The 21,070-nt window shown below is 45.0% G+C and overlaps 1 protein-coding gene across 4 annotated transcripts in view; it reads left to right on the forward strand.

Annotated features, from left to right (window-relative positions):
- NELL1 (neural EGFL like 1) overlaps positions 1-21,070 on the forward strand; it is a 445,407-nt gene that overhangs the window by 21,224 nt on the left and 403,113 nt on the right. For 3 of the 4 annotated variants that reach the window (XM_069968052.1, XM_069968055.1, XM_069968054.1), the window contains exon 2: positions 12,863-12,991. In XM_069968052.1, coding sequence (XP_069824153.1) covers positions 12,863-12,991 — 129 coding nt within the window. Of the gene's footprint in view, positions 1-10,424; positions 10,490-12,862; positions 12,992-21,070 lie in introns of those variants that run through there. The other variant, XM_069968053.1, reaches the window with a different exon arrangement.

Consider the following 21,070-nt stretch of genomic DNA (forward strand, 5'->3'; position numbering starts at 1 on the left):
GTAGGTGGAGCTAGAGAAACCTTCTTCTTCTTCCTCCTTCTTCTGAACAGCTAATTTGCATAGACCTACCTGGTTGTCACCTGTAGGTGGCGCTGGAGAAACTGCCCCCCTCCTTCTTCTGAACAGCTAATTTGCATAGACCTACCTGGTTGTCACCTATAGGTGGAGCTAGAGAAACCTTCTTCTTCTTCCTCCTTCTTCTGAACAGCTAATTTGCATAGACCTGCCTGGTTGTCACCTGTAGGTGGCGCTGGAGAAACTGCCCCCCTCCTTCTTCTGAACAGCTAATTTGCATAGACCTGCCTGGTTGTCACCTATAGGTGGAGCTAGAGAAACCTTCTTCTTCTTCCTCCTTCTTCTGAACAGCTAATTTGCATAGACCTACCTGGTTGTCACCTGTAGGTGGCGCTGGAGAAACAGCCATCCTCCTTCTTTTGAACAGCTGATAGGTGGCGCTAGCGAGGCAGCCTTCTTCCTTATTGAAACTAATTTGCATAGATTTACCCTCTATAGGAGACACCCCTTCTTTTGCTGGGAGTTGTAGTTTTGCATAATTTACAAGGTTTCCATCTATAGGTGGCGCTAGAGAGACAGCTAAATTGCATGACCTTACTAAGTAACTAGTTATAGGTGGGAGCCTTCTTCCATTTGGGGAATTAATTTCTATAGAGTTACAGGGTCCTCACCTATAGATGGAGCTAGAGAGGACATTTTTTTCAAGAACTAACTTGCTTGGATTAACAAAATTACCATCTATAGGTGGCGCTAGAGAGACAACCTTCTACCTTTGGGGAACTAAGAAAACTGGGGTACAGTTAGACATGGTTGTCACCTATAGATGGCGCTAGAGCGCCAACCTTTCTTCCCTTTGGGGAACTAATTTGCATAGACTTACAGGGCTGTCACCTATAGGTGGCGCTAGAGAGAGACAGAAAACCTATTCCTTTGGAGAACTAATTGGGTTCAGCTAATTTGCATAGTCTAACAAAGTGACCACCTATTGGTGGTGCTAGAGAGATAGCTAATTTACATACCCTACACTGCATTATTCACTGCAACATTTGGGCCTTTGCAGGAATAGATGATAAGTATACGTGTACATACAGATATAGCATTCATCTGATTGTTATATATAAGAAATGTTGGGTAAAATTTTATTGTAATACCACATCTGACCTCTTGGTGTGCTGTTGCAAACTAACAAAGAAATCCAGAGCAGTACTCTACAGCCCGCCTAGTGGTAGAGATGGGTATTACATTGTGATTATATAGATTCCTGCCTAACCTTTAGTGTAACATTATAGAAGGATTATTTTTCGCTTTCTCCGTTGCGTTGGCCGACCTCCTGAGTGACCTGCCATTTCTGCTGCAGGCGATTATAACAACACCAGCGCTTGTTCCTCCAGAATCCGTCCATAATATTTATTTCACATAGCACCTTACAGGGCGAGAACACAGGGCAGGCGTCGGCGTCCGCGTCTCTGGGCAGGTTTAATGCGCTCGCTTTGAATAGAACATAATGTGCGATCCTATCTGAGATTTCCTTTGCCCTTTAGCGATTGAGAACAGAAAATACGGCCGCCTGAAATTTGTAAAGACGCCTTCCAGCCGAGCGAGGAACTTGGCCTTCATCTCCAGACATCTTCTTGTTTTACATGAAGGTAAACATGGCTGTGTCGGTACTCCTCCTTCTCCTCCGCTGCCCCTCTCATGGAACGCTGCTCCAATCCGAGGGGTAATGAAGTCCCATGGCTTCTGGGCGGAGAGGTGACTAACTGGAACCGGCTTAAAGGGCACCCATCACTCCAACTTAAGGGCTGAATCAATTCCCAGCTCTGGAGGGGGATGGTAATTGGATTGAATCCGTCCCCCAGTCTTATAGTACTGATCTTCCTTCATCCCCTTCTTATTGGTGATCAACAATGGAATACACCCAGATTTGAAAATTACTTTTATTTAAAAATCTCCAGTCTTCCAGTACTTATCAGCTGCTGTATGTCCTGCAGGAAGTGGTGTATTCTCTCCAGTCTGACACAGTGCTCTCTGCTGCCACCTCTGTCCATGTCAGGAACTGTCCAGAGCAGCAGCAAATCCCCATAGAAAACCTCTCCTGCTCTGGACCTTGGTGGTCTCTTGAGAATAGGGGGGGAAGAAGTTACATCTACTTTAAAGGGGAACTCTGGTTAAAATATTTCAAATCAACTGGTTTCAGAAAGTTTTATATACATTTGTTATTACTTTTATAAAAAAAAAAAAAAAAAAAAAAAAAACAACCTCCAGTCTTTCAGTACTTATCAGCTGCTGTATGTCCTGCAGGAAGTGGTGTATTCTTTCCAGTATCCTTAAATTGTAAAGAACGGAACATCATATACTTTGTATAATACTGAAATACGGCAAGTATCATAGTGATCTGCAAGTCTCGGCCAACACAACTGTTACTCGAGAGAAGAGTCTTCCAGTACTGATCAGCTGCTGTATGTCCTGCAGGAAGTGGTGTATTCTCTCCAGTCTGACACAGTGCTCTCTGCTGCCACCTCTGTCCATGTCAGGAACTGTCCAGAGCAGCAGCAAACCCCCATAGAAAACCTCTCCTGCTCTGGACAGTTCCTGACATGGACAGAGGTGGCAGCAGAGAGCACTGTGTCAGACTGGAGAGAATACACCACTTCCTGCAGGACATACAGCAGCTGATAAGGACTAAAGATTTTTTTTTAAATAGAAGTAAATTACAGATCCTATAAAACTTTCTCACACCGGTTGTTTTGAAAACCTTTTCTTTTCAACGGAGTACCCCTTTAAAAGTACCCCAGACTTTGGCTCTTCAACTGTTGCAAAACTACAACTCCCAGCATGCCCAGACAGCCTTCGGCTGTCTGGGCATGCTGGGAGTTGCAGTTTTGCAACAGCTGAATTGGTGATTGTTGCATTAACCCTTTGCTGTCCCCTGTTCCTCCACAGACTGGAGCTAGCATAGCGGGGTGCGGACGTTCTCTCGTTCTCCGTGGCGGTCCCCATCCTGGGGGTTATCTCTGTTTTCCCAACATGTGACTGTTCCCGGCTCTCAGTGACTGTATAATTATTGTTTAGTAGTTTGTACTCTGCTTAAAGTGCTTAACGGCGTTCTTCAGTCGGGTAATTATTCTCTTTTGTGCTGAAATCTACACCTGTCTCGAGGATGCTGGGAAAATTTTTATATTTGTTTCTTGCAATTCTATAAGAGTGTTGTCAGACTCATTGCAAGTACTCCGCCAATTACCTTCCCTAATGCTTGTTCACAACGGCTGGAAAATTCTGCTCAGGGAAATTTAATTGCATTTCAACGTGTATTTTTCCACTTATTTGTGAGGCCACTAGGTGGCGCTGTTCTGTCTTTTTTTTTTTTTTTTTTTTTCTCATTCCTTAAAGGGGTACGCCTGTGAATTTTTTTTTTTCCTGTTTGAGATCAACTGGTGTCAGAAAGTTATACAGATTTAAAAATTACTTCTATTTAAAAATCTCCATTCTTCCAGTACTTATCAGCTGCTTTATGCCCTGCAGAAAGTAATGTATTTTCTCCATTCTGACACAGTGCTCTCTGCTGCCACCTCTGTCCAGAGCAGGAGAGGTTTTCCATGGGGATTTGCTGCTGCTCTGGACAGTTCCTGACATGGACAGAGGTGGCAGCAGAGAGCACTGTGTCAGACTGGAAAGAATACACCACTTCCTGCAGGGCATACAGCAGCTGATAAGTACTGGAAGACTAGACATTTTTAAATAGAAATCAGTTACAAAACTGTAACTGTTGATTTGTAATTATTATTATTATTATTATCATTATTATATATTTTTTGCTGGAGTACCCCTTTAAGTGAAGTGAATGGGTTATATGGTGAGAATGACCGCATTTGTTTAGGGTCTGGTCTGATTCCGCAGAAGAGCAACTACTTAAAAATATCTAGCAGCTTTCTTTTAAAAACAGCGCCACCCTTTTCCTCAGTTTGTTTATAGTACTGCATCTCAGTTCCGTTGAAGTCAAGTGAATGGAGTAAAGTTGTAATACTGCATACAGCCTGAGGACAAGAGTGGCGCTATTTATGAATGAACACAGCATCTTTTTCCTGCCCTGTTTAACCTTTTAAAATTTTATAAAATGAAACGGCTACTTAAAAAAACAAAACAGCGCCACCCCTGTCCTCAGGTTGTGTGTGGTATTGCAATTCATATATATTAATTTCACTGAGTGAGCTGCCATACCAACATCCAAACTGAGGAGGCGCTGTTTATTATGTTACATTTTTTTGTCCTTAGTTTACACATACAATGAAGGATATGTATACAGCCCCCTATTATCCATCCTTATTTGTATCCGCTGTGTTCTGCCTATGGGGGGTTGTCGGCTTTGGATAATCCCCTATTTATCAGGCTCCCCTGACAATAAGATGATTACTATTTGTCCTCCTGCTGGGACCCCCGGCGATCAGCTGCGATCTGTAGGGTAAGCGGGATGGAAGTGTTCAATTACCCTACAGCACTCCCAGTGGGCAAATGAGGAATTGCATTGCTCTCATTGATATCAGTGACCAGGTATATCCTCTAGAGGGCGCTATTTGCAGACCCCAGCAGGCTTATTATTAGGCATTGTACATTGCCGCAGAATATGGCAGCGCTATAAGGAATAATGCTACATTCCTTCCTGCCCTAGAAATCCGGTCTAGTTTTCTGACAAATGATGCATCTCCCTGCCTGGCGGTGCACCCACTTCTTAAAGGGATCCTCGCGGGGGCCATCTGTACCTCATCAATAATGGAGATGCTGGAATCTAGGTTGGGTCACAGTCTATGCGGAGATACGAGGCAGCTCCAGTGAGGGCGGCGCTCCCTGCGGAGTCGTTTTCTGTATGTTGAATATATAATGTGTATTCCTCAGGTCCCACGCTGTGCAGGGAATGGGGAGCGAGGCCGATGCTGCGGGAGTCATTGCCAGACACAGGCGAAGAGCTCACGCTACATCTTCTCCTTATTACACCCAGCACAGACGCTCTTCTCTGATGCCCTCTAATTGCTGCAGAACTACAACTCCCAGCATGCCCTGACAGCCGAAGGCTGTCAGGGCATGCTGGGAGTTGTAGTTTTGCAGCCACTGGAGCATAATACAGGATGTAACTCAGGATCAGTGATGTAATGTATGTACACAGTGACCCCACCAGCAGAATAGTGAGTGCAGCTCTGGGGTATAATACAGGATGTAACTCAGGATCAGTAATGTATGTACACAGTGACCCCACCAGCAGAATAGTGAGTGCAGCTCTGGAGTATAATACAGGCTGTAACTCAGGATCTGTAATGTATGTACACAGTGACCCCACCAGCAGAATAGTGAGTGCAGCTCTGGGGTATAATACAGGATGTAACTCAGGATCAGTAATGTATGTACACAGTGACCCCACCAGCAGAATAGTGAGTGCAGCTCTGGGGTATAATACAGGATGTAACTCAGGATCAGTAATGTATGTACACAGTGACCCCACCAGCAGAATAGTGAGTGCAGCTCTGGGGTATAATACAGGCTGTAACTCAGGATCAGTAATGTATGTATACAGTGACCCCACCAGCAGAATAGTGAGTGCAGTTCTGGAGTATAATACAGGCTGTAACTCAGGATCTGTAATGTATGTACACAGTGACCCCACCAGCAGAATAGTGAGTGCAGCTCTGGAGAATAATACAGGATGTAACTCAGGATCAGTAATGTAATGTATGTATACAGTGACCCCACCAGCAGAATAGTCAGTGCAGCTCTGGGCTATAATACAGGATGTAACTCAGGATCAGTAACGTATGTACACAGTGACCCCACCAGCAGAATAGTGAGTGCAGCTCTGGAGTATAATACAGGATGTAACTCAGGATCAGTAATGTAATGTACATACACAGTGACCCCACCAGCAGAATAGTGAGTGCAGCTCTGGAGTATAATACAGGCTATAACTCATGATACAAGATGGGTTGATATTAGTTACAGTGTAATTAGTTAAGTGCTGATCAATATGGATGTAATTATAGCTGACTATCGGCTCAGACATCCCCCCCCGTTTCCCCCTCCCCCTGCAAAGTGCTGTAATCTTCCATAGACATTTATAGTCTCATTTATAGAGCAATAAATACAGTGCGGCTCCTGACCACCTGGTAGTTGCAGTGATGGCGCCTCCTCCTCTTCCTCATCCTCCTCCTCCTCCTCCTCACCATGCTCTTCCATCGGCCCGGAGGCCATATTGCAGATCTATTAATCCCTCCATGAATGTGCAGCACCAGGCGGCTGCCCTGACCTCCTCTCTCCGCTCCTCCTGAATTGTCAATGTCCTTTCTTCGAGGAGCTCTTCACCCCACCCAATTATAATAATTCCACAGAGAGCCGGAGGACTGATCCGACGCCAGCCACTTACTGTCTTACGTGAATGTCACTTTCCCTGACAGCTGATTCCTGATCTGCAGCACAATGCAACTTCTGGAATTATAGGAGCTGATACAGAGGATACAAAGTAACAACATGGGCGCCACATTATAGCAGCTGTTGTATGGGCTCCACATTGTAGTATCTCTTGTATGGCCTCTGTATTGTAGTATTTCTTGTATGGCCCCCACATAGTAGTATCACTTGTATGGCCCCCACATAGTAGTATCACTTGTATGGCCCCCACATAGTAGTATCACTTGTATGGCCTCCACATAGCAGTATCTCATGTATGGTCTCTAAATTGTGGTGTCCACATTGTAAAGTCTCTTGTATGGCCTCCACATTGTAGTATCCCTTGTATGGCCTCCACATTGTAGTATCCCTTGTATGGCCTCCACATTGTAGTATCCCTTGTATGGCCTCCACATTGTAGTATCCCTTGTATGGCCTCCATATAGTAGTATCCCTTGTATGGCCTCCACATAGTAGTATCCCTTGTATGGCCTCCATATAGTAGTATCTCTTGTATAGCTTCCTTATAGTAGTATCTCTTGTATGGCATCCACATAACAGTATCTCTTGCATGGATATTGTAGTATCAGAGTATCAAGTTGTAGTGGATCTTGTATGATATGTTATGCAGACAGCAGATGTGACATGATGCATCATGGGACATAATTAAACAATGTCTAGGTTTTCTAGAAGGTTCCATTCAGCAGTTTTCCAGTCTGACCATCACCATATCCTATAAGGGCTTCATTAATGTAATGTTCTATGACAAGTGACTTAGTCACTGACTACCCACCAGACCCAATATCACCGGGATTGTTTATTACACTCTCGCTTCAGTAGAGGTGAACTGACAGGTCTCAGGGCCACTTCGCAGGAAGTCTGACACAGTGCTCTCTACTGCCACCTCTGTCCATGTCAGGAACTGTCCAGAGCAGGAGAGGTTTTCTATGGGGATTTGCTGCTGCTCTGGGCAGTTCCTGACATGGACAGAGGTGGCAGCAGAGAGCACTGTGTCAGACTGGAGAGAATACACCACTTCCTGCAGAACATACAGCAGCTGATGAGTACTTTCCAAACATGATGGGAATTGCAGTTCTGCAACAGCCACAGAGCCTCATGTCCCCCTCCCCCCATTAGAGCGACATTGTGAGTGGTTGCAGACTTATGACTCCCCGATCTTTATATCCATTTGCATTATATAGCGATTTATAATCCACACAATGGCGCGGCGAGGGGCTGGCGTTTTCTTTGAGGCCTTTCTGCTCAGTAATTCGGATATTTATCCGCGTCCTCTGTGTTCTCCGTTCACTGACTGAAAACTTTATTGTCTCTTAATCAGTATGTATTTCACGCGCCAAAGCCGGAGGCGATCGCGGATGGCGTCGAGAACCCGAGGGGGGCGTATTACAAGTGACACCTTGAATGTCTGTAAATGGCGACTTTTACCTCTATTGTTCTGGCGGAAGTCGGCGCTGGTAAGAAAAATAAAAAAACAGGATCCAAAAATAGGTCTCTGAAACGCGAGAGAGGTGCGACGGAGATGGAAAAGAAAGCGTCACCGGGGGGAATGGCGGCTCCGACTATGAATAGACTTCAAATAATTGAGCTGAGAATATACTGAAGAGGATGGAACAGCCAAAGGCTGTCAGGGAATGCTGGGAGATGTAGTTTTGCAACAGCTGGAGAGGTGCTGGTTGCAAATCATCGCAGATGACCCTCCATCTGTGCTATAACTACAATTCCCATCATGCCTAGACACCCTTTGGCTGCCCTGACATGATGGGAGTTGTAGTTTTGCAGCAGCTGTACTGTCATTCTCTTAAGATTTTTTTTCCCAGTCTTTGACTCTGCAGCTGAAAAAGTACAACTCCCATCATGAACTGACAGCAGGGTATGATGAAGGGTGTAGTGCTGCAACCTGGAGAGACACAGACTGCAAAACTACAACTCCCATCATGAACTTTCAGGGGGGACATGATGAAGGTTGTGGAGAGACATGAGCTGCATAACTACAACTCTAATCATGAACTGCCAACAGGTCATGATAAAGGTTGTATGGCTGCAACCTGGAGAGAAGCAGGCTGCAGAACTACAACTCCCATCATGAAGTGTTAGCAGGGTATGATGGGGGTTGTAGTTCTATCATGAATTGCCAGCAGGGCATGATGAAGGTTGTAGTTCTGCAGCCTCTAGAGTCACAGGCTGCAAAACTACAATGCTCATCATGAACTGTGAGGGTGATATGATGAAGGTTGTGGTGCTGAAACCTAGAGAGACACAGGCTGCAAAACTACAACCCACATAATGAACTGTCAGGGGGATGTAATGAGGGGTTGTAGTTCTGCAACCTAGAGAGCCACAGGCTGCAAAACTACAACTCCATTTATAAACGGCCATCAGGGCATGATGAAGGTTGCAGTGCTGCAACCTGGAGAGCCACAGGCTGCAAAACTACAACTACCATCATGAAGTGTTAGCAGGGTATGATGGGGGTTGTAGTTCTAGGGATAAACTAACCTCTCCAGGTTCTGGCCTCGTCTGTTCAGGTCTGGCTGCTGTGTATGGGGCGGAGCTAATCACTGCTCTGCTCCTCATTACACAGTGCAGAAGTGCCAAGGGGCTGGAAAGGGAGCACAGAGATCCTGCCAGAGATCAGTGATTGCTGATACAACTGTATAGGAGAGTAGAGCAGCCTCACGGCAGTTCTCTCCAACCGGCTGTCATTATCAGCTGATTCGAGAGGACTGGAGAATGATGAGGAGGCCTGGCGGGCCCTCTTAGAGCTCGGGCCGGTCACAGCTGCGATGTCTGCGGCTCCTATCACTATGCCACTGTAGCAGGGATGAGTTTGTCAGTGTAGAGAAGCTGTGTTTGTCAGGTGTAGCAGAAGAGAGTTAGTACCATTAAGGCTGATTTTCATGGATGTAGCAGAGTGGAGAGTGCTACACCTGACAGACAAACTTGCTATGCTCCACAGATTGTGTTTGTGGAGCGTATGCAGAATAAACTTAGCTTGTTGTAGCTGAGCCAGGTCTCTGGGGTGTTGCAGAGATGAGTCTGTCAGTGGAGGGAAATTGTGTTTGTTTGGCGTAGTAGAACAAAGAAGAATGTGATTCAAGTTGTGTCGGATGTAGCAGAACTGAGAGTGTGAAGTGCAGCAGGGTTGTCTGTCAGGTGTAGCAGAGCTGAGTTGGTTTATATTGTCCAGTGTAGTAGAGCTGTGTTTGTCAGGTGTAAAAGTTTGTAGGCTTTTTTTTTTCAAAGCTGATTGTTGGAGGTAGCAGAGCTGAAAGCGCGGAGTGCGGACTTCGAAATCATAAGATCGGGCGAATTATCGTTCCGTGTAAACGCAGCATTAGGGTGCGTTTACATAGAGAGATTTATCTGACCAGCCAAAGCCAGGGATGGATTGCAAAAGAGGAAAAATCTCAGCCATTCCTTTATGAGTTGTTCACTGGTTATAGTCTGTTCCTGGCTTTAGCTTCACAAATCTGTCAGATAAATCTGTCTGTGTAAACGCACCATTATAGTAAAATCCTTGGTGTGGCTCATAGCAACTAGTGACAGCTCCCATAGCAACCAATGACAGCTCAGCTTTCACTTTATCAGAGCAATGTGAGAAGTGAAGGCCTGGGCTGTGATTGGTTGCTATGGGCAACACACAGGATCTTACTATAGGATGGGGCCATAAATCTCGTCCATGGTTTGTCAAATGGATCAAGGCCGAGTAGTGTTGAATGTAGCAGAGCCGAGACTGTGGCGTATATAAGGTTGTCTGTCACGTGTAGCAAGGTTAGGAATAGCAGAGTTGAGTGTGTCAGGCCAAGCAGGGTCCTGTCTGTAGAGTATATCCTGGCTGAGCCCATGTCAGGTACACCAAGTCAGAGTGTTGTATAGATGAGCCTGTCAGGTGACGGCCCATCACTTTGTCTGGTGTAGCAGAAGGGGATTTGTAATCTAGCACCCCTCACTGTGATTTCTATAGTTTTACTCAGCGTTGCCTATAGCATGCATTCCTACAAAGTCATATGTATCCGCACAGCAGGTATATGTAAATAACATAGTCCTCTCTGCTGTATCATATTATTCTGCCCCCCCTTAACCCTATTATAATCTAAAAACTTTTGGTATCACTGCTAACCGTGCCCCACAGCGCCACCCTCTTCTTCAGTTTGCGTACGGTATGGCAGCTCATTTCTATTTATTTGTAGTAATACCAAATACAACCAGAGTGGCGCTGTTTTTATAAGAAAGCAGCTTCGGTTTTTGAATTGTGAATAAGCCCTTTAAGTAATGAGTAATATCAGAATTGCAACCCAGCTCCATTGGGGTAAAAGCTGAGCTGCAATACCAGCTATGGCCTGTGGAGGAGAGTGGTGCCATGTTTTTCTTCTCTCCTGTAATCCCTTTAAAGGGGTTATCCAGTGCTACAAAAGCATGGCTACTTTTCCCCTTCTCTTGTCTCCAGTAGGTATGGTACGTACCCGAACCCTCGGTAATGATTCCTGCTGTCTGCCCGCTCCGTGGAGCGGGCGGATCCAGCGGGAGGACCGCCTGGAAAACTGGGATACAGCCATAGCCATAGGCTGTATCCCAGTTTTCCAGGCGTTCCTCCCGCTGTATCCCAGACAGCGGGAATCTGGTGCCGAGCGTTTGGGTTCGTACGAACCCGAACCGAACTCGGTTCGTACCATCCCTACTGGAGACAAGAGAAGGGGAAAAGTAGCCATGCTTTTGTAGCACTGGATAACCCCTTAAAAGGGGTTACAGGAGAGAAGAAAAACAGCGGTTTGCAATTTAAGCTCCATTTACTTCAATGGAACTGAGTTTGAAACCCCACCCAATCTGGAGACAAGAGAGGGGGAAAAGTGGCCATGTTTTTGTAGCGCTGGATATCCCCTTTAAATATCCCAGCCAGGTGCACCGTCTCAGTGCTGAGCACATTTCTGGCTCTGGAGCAGTGAAGTAGTAATTTCCTCAGCAGACGTCTCCGCTGTGGCCCCCGTGTCTGCCGGGTCCTTAGTCAGCAGCACTTTAGTGGTAATGACTGCAGGTGCATGTGATTAGTCAGCCGCTCCTGGTAATTAAGTCGGGAATAAAGCGGAGACATCTGCCTACTGTGCATTCATTCCTGCATCGCCTTTCATCCGTCTATCACAGGCCTCAACGTCTTCCCGCGGTTGTGTGATTTCTTTTTCTTAACCAATTTCCGAGATGTTCTGGAAACCGCAGATTTCTCATGCCGGAGTGTCAACCCTCAGGCTCCAGGGAGAAAGTGAGGCGAGGAAGTCTACATATAGCTATGTATATAGATCAAGCAGAACCGATGCTGCTCTTTCTATAAGCAATGAGAAACCTGGCGGCCTACAGTATATAGATAATACATCATAATTACTAACTCAGCTCTGCTACATCTCTGTGCATCATCTGTATACAAAGTTTACAAGAAAGCTTGCTCTCTGGTGCCACCTATTGGAGGTAGCAACACTGCAGGGATACTACTTCCAAAAGGGGGCACCAGAGAGTGAGCTTCTTTATTACAATAGGAGGTACAGTCTTAAAGGGGTACTCCAAATATTTTTTGTGTGTATGTCAGGAACTGTCCAGAGCAGGAGAGGTTTTCTATGGGGATTTACTGCTGCTCTGGACAGTTCCTGACATGGACAGAGGTGGCAGCAGAGAGCACTGGGTCAGAAAGTAATACAGATTTATAAATTACTTCTATTAAAACATCTCCAGTCTTCCTCTACTTATCAGCAGCTGTATGTCCTGCAGGAAGTGGTGTATTGTTTCCAGTCTGACACAGTGCTCTCTGCTGCCACCTCTGTCCATGTCAGGAACTGTGCAGAGCAGGAGAGGTTTCCTATGGGGATTTGCTGCTGCTCTGGGTAGTTCCTGACATGGACAGAGGTGGCAGCAGAGAGCACTGTGTAAGACTGGAGAGAATACACCACTTCCTGCAGGACATACAGCAGCTGATAAGTGCTGGAAGAATGGAGATTTCTTTTCACCAATGGCTAAGGGGTGTACTACCATGGAGGCTGACTATGCGGAAGCTATGGGGCCCTTTTATAAGCACCTTCCTCTTTTAAATGTAAAGAACTTTCCCAGGAATCCACACCCTAGACTCTAGGGAACTACATTAATAGTAAGCAATTGTTACCCTAACATTTTTTTAACAAAATCCAGCGCAACAATGGGGCCCCTTTTCTTCTATGCACCCCACATCCCAGAGCAAGAAAACAGAACAGAAAAGATCTGTTTTTACTGTGGTACAGATTTCCCCACCCCTGATCTACTAAAGCCACACCCACACATGACAAAGCCCCGCCCCTGAATAAGAAATCCCTGTGTGCACTGTTTTATATAAGCGTCCTGCCTCTTTAATGAAGGTTTTGATCTCTCCTTTCTGTTGCAGTGTTTGGATTTGGGACGGAAAGCGACTTACAAATTGACATAATTTCAGAGCTGGAGCTCGAGAACAACACAAGGGGGATTACACAGGTTTATGGAGCCCACAATGGCAGCAAAGCCTTCTTATTTCATGGTAAGTGTTTCTGCTTCTTCTCAAACAGCAGCTCTTGTAACAACTGATAATTACAACAACAGAGCGCCAAACAATGCACATTACACGTGTTATAAAGTCACATCCAGCAATGTGCTCAGTGCCGGAGGTTTATACCAGCTACAGAACACTATAATAATAGAAGAATATAACTACTATAATATTGCCTCCTGTGTGGAAGACTATAACTACTATAATACTGCCCCCTATACACAGGGATATAACTACTATAATACTGTTCCTATATACAGGAATATAACTACTGTAATACTGCGCCCTATATACAGGAATATAACTACTATAATACTGCTCCTATATACAGGAATATAACTACTATAATACTGCTCCTGTATACAGAAATGTGACTACTATAATACTGCCCCTATATACAGGGATATAACTACTATAATACTGCTCCTATATACAGGAATATAACTACTATAATACTGCCCCTATATACAGGAATATAACTACTATAATACTGTCCCCTATATACAGGAATATAACTAATATAATACTGCCCCCTATATACAGGAATATAACTACTATAATACTGCTCCTATATACAAGAATATAACTACTATAATACTGCTCCTATATACAGGAATATAACTACTATAATACTGCCCCTATATACAGGAATATAACTACTATAATACTGTCCCCTATATACAGGAATATAACTAATATAATACTGCCCCCTATATACAGGAATATAACTACTATAATACTGCTCCTATATACAGGAATATAACTACTATAATACTGCTCCTATATACAGGAATATAACTACTATAATACTGCTCCTATATACAGGGATATAACTACTATAATACTGCCCCTATATACAGGAATATAACTACTATAATACTGCCCCTATATACAGGAATATACTACTATAATACTGCTCCTATATACAGGAATATAACTACTATAATACTACTCCTATATACAGGAATATAACTACTATAATACTGCTCCTATATACAAGAATATAACTACTATAATGCTGCCACCTATGTGCCCAGGTTCTCTTCCCCCTCAGTGTAATGTAAGGTGTCGCTGTGACTTGCTGTTTCTCTACAGTAGTTGTCTATGTGATTGCCTCCCTGTCAGTCGGGATCACTCTATACCTGGCTGCTCTCCCTGTTATTAGATGTATGAAGCAGATGGGATTCTGCACATTGTAATAGACAGGTATAAGCTGGCCGTTCTGCAGATACCGGTGTAATGATGATGATTATTATTATTGCCCTGGCCGCCGGCTGTCTGCGGTATTATACCGGTGTCAGTCACATTTTAGGACTCCTCATTATTTGTTTGGTTCAGTTACTATTGGTCGTCCCCCCCTATAAATCCCTGCACAGCAGAGTGAAGCCTATGGGATGGCTCAGATGATGGCCGAGGTGACCCTTTGGGATGACCTGGATTTGGCCGTTGATTATAAATAGCATGTGGTTTGTTCTGTGTATCACAATTATAGACTATAGACACAGTGTACAATGTAAACATCCACAGTGCAGGGGAAAAGGGCAAATCCTTGAATTCCTGCCAGCAGTTGTCTTTTAGCTTGTAAATTTTTCTGAAATTCCATGTATGTGGCGCCCTCTTTAGGTCTGGTCACTGCATCTCCATCGGGGGACGGTTAGGACGTTGATCTTTCTGTGCACTTTGTGTCATTCCACATTACATCTTACGCTTGAGGTAATGGGTGGTTGTCCCCTCCCGACTCGTTCTCACTTAGATCCTGACTGATAAAAAAACATTATATATGTTTATATGATGTCCCTTTAAGAACAGATCTTATTTTTCTCCCTGCACTGTGGATGTTTACTCAGTGTAGGGAAAGAAATTGACCAGACAGTTATATACGGGACAATGAGGCAGGAGCCATGACTGGATATACGTAATTTTGACCCATGTCTGGTGCATTCTAGTGCTGCATAATTTTGTCATAGAAACGTGCAGCCATTGGGGCAGGCTGTTATCTGCTTTTGACGATTTCGATGTTACAATGTAAACTTAAAGGGGCAGCTCGGCCAAGATCACACAGACAACAGCTGCTTTTACGCAAAAAAACAGCGCCACCCCTGTCCTCAGGTTGTGTGCGGTATTACAATTAAGCTCCCAACTGAGAACAAAAGAGGCGCTGTTTTTGCAAGTAAGCAGCCATATTTTTCTAAACCTGTACAAACCCTTCACGTTTTTTTGCTTCCATGTCTGAAAACCAAGTAGCAGCCGCTACTATTTCCTGTATTATCCTGCAGAATTTTGAAATCGGCTCTGGATGCGACTGTAGAAAAATCCCAATATTCCAGTAAATTCTTTGTTTTTGTATGGAGATCCCTTGCCACGAGTCAGTGCCGTATGTTTATAAGGTGGCCGCTAAAGTGAAGGTCGTATTTCCACCTTAAGCTGAGATGGCGCTGCGGCCCCGCTCGACGTGATTAATGGTAAACAAACTATGAACAAAACCAATGGGAAGATCCTGAAGGCGACTGGAAAGCAATAACAGTGCCGGCCCTAAGGAAGGTGTCAGTCATAATGAATGGGCTGTAATTGGTGATAATTTCTCAGTCCTTACATTCATCACCCGTCTTCACGGCACCAAACAACGTCCATCAATTATCCCTCGAAGCTTTGCAGCACGTGCACTCTATGAGCAAGTCTGGCACCTGACATATTAAGTGTGCCGCTACATAGTCATAGACTGATTATAGATGTGCAGACATTTCCTTTATGCAGGGGTGTGGATATCTATATCAGGGGTGTGGCTATCTATATCAGGGGTGTGGCTACTTAGATCAGGGGTGTGGCATAGCAGCCACATTGCGACATGGAGAGAGAGGAGCCGCTGCACATCCCACCTATGGCTGATACTAATGCCGCTAGGCTATGTTTAAAAACCGACGCCAGGATGTTGTTATATAATTTGATCAATCCATATTGCCCCATGTACCACGTGCAGGTCTCCTGGTTCACACGGGTTCCTACGCTAACTACACACTGTCGGTCAGCGACTGCCAACAGCGCAAAGCGTGCACATGCAGGGAAGGGAGGCCATGGAATGGCCGTGCAACCCCAATGCCAAAGGACCAAACCCAGACGGCACCACCGGCAGGGAATGCTGCCCCCAAAAAACACAAGTTTGAATATGGTATTGCATTCATACTTGTGGTGTTTGGGGGCAGCCTTCTCCGCCGGTGGTGCCGGCTGGGTATTGGGGGGGCACTTTGGGTTTGGTCCTGTGACATTGGGGTTGCAGAGTCATTCCATGGCCTCCCTTCCCTGCATGTGCACGCTTTGCACTGTTGGCAGTCGCTGACCGACACAGTGTGGAGTTATTGTAGGGACCCGTGTGAACCAGGAGACTGGCATGTGGTACACGGGGCTATTATGGTTTGATCAAATTATATACCAACATCCTGGCGTTGGTTTTTAAACATAGCCTAGCGGCATTCATATCAGCCATAGGTGGGATGTGCAGCCACTCCTTTCTCTCCATATAGCAGCCACATTGTTATAGCAGTGAAACCTTACAGGCTAGATCGTGTATGTACACAGTGACCGCACTAGCAGAATAGTGAGTGCAGCTCTGGGGTATAATACAGGATGTAACTCAGGATCAGTATAGGATCAGTAATGTAATGTATGTACACAGTGACCGCACTAGCAGAATAGTGAGTGCAGCTCTGGGGTATAATACAGGATGTAATTCAGGATCAGTAATGTAATGTATGTACACAGTGACCCCACCAGCAGAATAGTGAGTGCAGCTCTGGAGTATAATACAGGATGTAACTCAGGATCAGTAATATGATGTATGTACACAGTGACCCCACCAGCAGAATAGAGAGTGCAGCTCTGGAATATAATACAGGATGCATTATTTAACGCCCAGACTTGCATTCAGTCTGACACAGTGCTCTCTGCTGCCACCTCTGTCCATGTCAGGAACTGTCCAGAGCAGGAGAGGTTTTCTATGGGGATTTGCTGCTGCTCTGGACAGTTCCTGACATGGACAGAGGTGGCAGCAGAGAGAACTGTGTCAGACTGGAGAGAATACACCACTTCCTGCAGGTCATACTGCAGCTGATAAGTACTGGAAGACTGGGATTTTTTTTAAAAATAGAATTTACCAATTTTTATAACTTTCTGATTTAAAAACCTTTATATTTTCTTATAATCTTCCTAAAGTAGCTCCCATAATGCCTTGCATCAGGCTATAGTCCCACAATGCACAATTACTATGTGCAGACACTGAACCAGCAGGGGGTGAAGAAATGAGCCATTGAGCTCTTATTATGGCTGGAGAAGATGCCAGTGAGAGTCCATAAAGTAAAAGTTATAGAAAGTCGTCTTTTACTCGTTTAAGAGTCGACTTTAATTCACTTCAATCTGTTTGGCTCCTTCCTGCTGCACCATATTCTGCTGCCCAGGCGGTAATGGTCGGCCGTGCGGGCGGCTTTCTACTCTTCTGTGACTTTTTTTTTTTTAAATTGGAAGTCGTCGTGGTAGGTTTCGGTGCCGGCTGAAAAGTTCTTGTTGAGTTTTTCAGTTATAAAATCCCAGATGCTCTTCTTCCTCTCCAGCATGCGGATGTGAGCGGTGACCTGCGGAGCCACAATCTTCATCTCCAACACTTACCTTCTGTTCCGCAGACGAGAAAAATGGGCAAATAACTCTAAGATCCGCGTGAGTACGAGACGCCGCTGTGCCGCCAAACGTACAGGAGAAGGTTTAAGACAAATTCTCATTCCTCCAGCTGAGCCTGTCGGTGAATGGTGGTTAATTCTTATCCAGATAATAGTGCCTGAAAAAAAGACAGGAATACAGATTGGTGATGTTGTAGAAGGGCGCAGAGTGCCTCTATCTATCTATCTATCTATCTATCTATCTATCTATCTATCTATCTGTGGTGTCTCACCACGGGTGTTGCTATTAGTTACACCCTTCGCAAAAGCCTGTACTTTTATATGTAAGTGGTGATGTAGTAGTACCAGAGTTTTACCACAAGATGTCATCGTTATAACTGTGTATTCAGATATTGCACTGCTGTATGAACCAAAGGGTTATTGTTTGCTTATGTACCACATGGGTCTGTACACCAATAGCAGTTCTTCCTTCTCTTCACCTTTCATTTCTCTCTTTACTTCTGCACACTTCTTACCCACTCACAGCACACCTTACATGCACTGTAGGAAGGAAGTCACATGGGCAGAGGAAGTGTAGGGTCTTTTACCTTTGGATTCTGTAGAGAAAGGATGCAAGCTAGGAAGCTCTCTACAGCAGTCAAGATGGGACATTTCCCCTTTCTGTGGGTGGCAGTACCAATAGTCCTGGTGGGTCAGTGCTCCACTCCGGACCACCGTGATAAGTACCCAAGGGACCCGGCAACAACCCGGCAGGTCACTGTCCACAGGGGAACAAGGTATAGTCAGCCCACTAAAACAAAAGCAGGTGTGCCACCATACCTGTGTGCCCGACCGGCACTGGCGTCACGACAAACTACCACCGGGCATAGAACTGGCATCACGCCTAACCATGTGGCAAGTGACCGGCCGTACCTCCACACCAGAGGTCACCACATATCTATCTATCCTATCTATCTATCTATCTATCTATCTATCTATCTATCGGTTATCCATGTAATGGCCAACATAGGAGAGGATTCTTTAGCATGGTAACGCTGCAGTGTCTGCTAGGTGGGTTGGGATAGACCCATATCATTGTGGCGCCATTTCATGGCTATTTTCTACTTCCAGTACTTATCAGCTGCTGTATGTCCTGCACGAAGTGGTGTAATTTTCCAGTCTGACACAGGGCTCTCTGCTGCCACCTCTGTCCAGAGCAGGAGAGGTTTTCTATGGGGGATTTGCTGCTGCTCTGGACAGTTCCTGACATGGACAGAGGTGGCAGCAGAGAGCACTGTGTCAGACTGGAGAGAATACACCACTTCCTGCAGGATATACGGCAGCTGATAAGTCCTGGAAGACTCTTCTCTTGAGTAACAGTTTGGTTGGCTGAGATGCGTTGATCACTAGACCCATTGTTTGCACTGTAGTCTGGGGGATCCCCCTGCCTTATTTCCACCTGTAGTGAATGATCTCCATGTGATTGGATGTCGCCCAGGCCGCGGGTGACTTACGGGCAGGTTGTATGAATATCTGTGCTGCAGAACATCGCTTTTTATTAATGAAATCTTCAGTGAAGTGTAAGAACTTCCTGGCGGCTGATTAGGCGGGGGAGGCGGCGTCCTGACAGGTGTCTGCTGGGTGCACTTTAAAGCTCATTATGGGGTAATTATCAATTATACCAGGAGGATCGGCGCTGGAATATCTGCAGCTGAAATGAAGGAAATCTGATCCGTCTCTTTGTTCCTAAAGGTTAAAAATTGAATATATTCATTTGAAGTGAGATTTTCCTGCAAATATCCCTTAATAAAGGCTTAAAGTGATTGTTTAATGAAAAACCTTTAAGACAGGAATGTGCACTGCAGCCTTTAAAGGGAAACTCCAGCATTTTTTTCCCCTTCAGATTAACTGGTGTCAGAAAGTTATATAAAGTTTTAATTTACTTCTATTTAAAAAAAAATCTCTAGTTTTCCAGTACTTATCAGCTGGTGTATGTCCTGCAGGAAGTGTTGTATTCTCTCCATTCTGACACAGTGCTCTCTGCTGCCACCTCTGTCCATGTCAGGATCTGTCCAGAGCAGGAGAGGTTTTCTATGGGGATTTGCTGCTGCTGCTCTGGACAGTTCCTGACATGGACAGAGGTGGCAGCAGAGAGCACCACTGTTTTACCACTTCCTGCAGGACATACAGCAGCTCATAAGTATATAGATTTGTGATAGACTGGAGATTTTTAAATAGAAGTAAATGAAAAATCTATATACTTATGAGCTGCTGTATGTCCTGCAGGAAGTGGTAAAACAGTGATGCTCTCTGCTGCCACTTCTGTCCATGTCAGGAACTGTCCACAGCAGTAGCAACTTCCCATAGAAAACCTCTCCTGCTCTTTACAGTTCCTGACATGGACAGAGGTGGCAGCAGAGAGCACTGTGTCAGACTGGAAAAAAATACACCACTTCCTGCAGGACATACAGCAGCTGATAAGTACTGGAAAACTGGAGATTTTAAAATAGAAGTAAATTACACATCTATAGAACATTCTGACACCAGTTGATTTAAAAAGATTTTTTTTCCCCCGCCAGAGTACCCCTTTATAGTGGTCAGTAAGAGAAGGAAGAGCAGCTCTGCAGCACAAACTGCAGCCCTGTAAAAGATCACAAATAGAAAAAAAATTGTCGACTGTGTCTCCCTTCTGAACTTTCGACCCTCCAGCTGTTGCAAAACTACAATTCCCATCATGCCTGGACAGCCTTCGGCTGTCCAGGCATGATGGGAATTGTAGTTTTGCAGCATCTGGAGGGTTGAAGGCTCCCCACCCCTGCCTTACAGTATTACAGACCAGTAAGCATTCAGGTTATAGGGATCCGCAGTCTCTTAGTGATAACTTAGCGGTCATACACATTCTGGGATCACATTATAAAGATTTTGTCACCTCCACAAATTGATTTTGGGGTGTAAGTGCTGAACGTGTTCGCCAGGCTCGGCCGTGACCCTTCCTAGTGATGTGTTAGTCTGCTTCATCACTAGTTTGTTTGCATAGTCCTTAATACCACCTAGAAAATTACAGGGTCACCAGATTAATTCTCAGTCCATTCCCTTGGGCATCTCTTCCATGAGACTTCCCAGCCGGCAGCTGCAGTTCACTCCCAGAGCGTCGTGCGAGTCTCAGCACCTATTGGTCTCGGCAATTCGCATGTCGATAGCGGTCTGGGGATGGATGCAATAATTGTTTGCTGTGCCCCTGGCAGCCATGACTTAATAAACATGCTGCGACTCCGAATGCTACAAATGTACGGCTTCATCCGTCCTGGGGGTGAGACTGACTGGAGTTTAATTTGTGTTTATATAGGTCTATTAAGCCTTTGAAGGGAAATTCTTATCCCACTGAGGGGAAGAAAAGGCATTAAAAGAGGAGATGAGTCATTATTGA

This window comes from Dendropsophus ebraccatus, chromosome 4 (genome assembly GCF_027789765.1).
Source record: "Dendropsophus ebraccatus isolate aDenEbr1 chromosome 4, aDenEbr1.pat, whole genome shotgun sequence".
Lineage (NCBI taxonomy): Eukaryota > Metazoa > Chordata > Amphibia > Anura > Hylidae > Dendropsophus > Dendropsophus ebraccatus.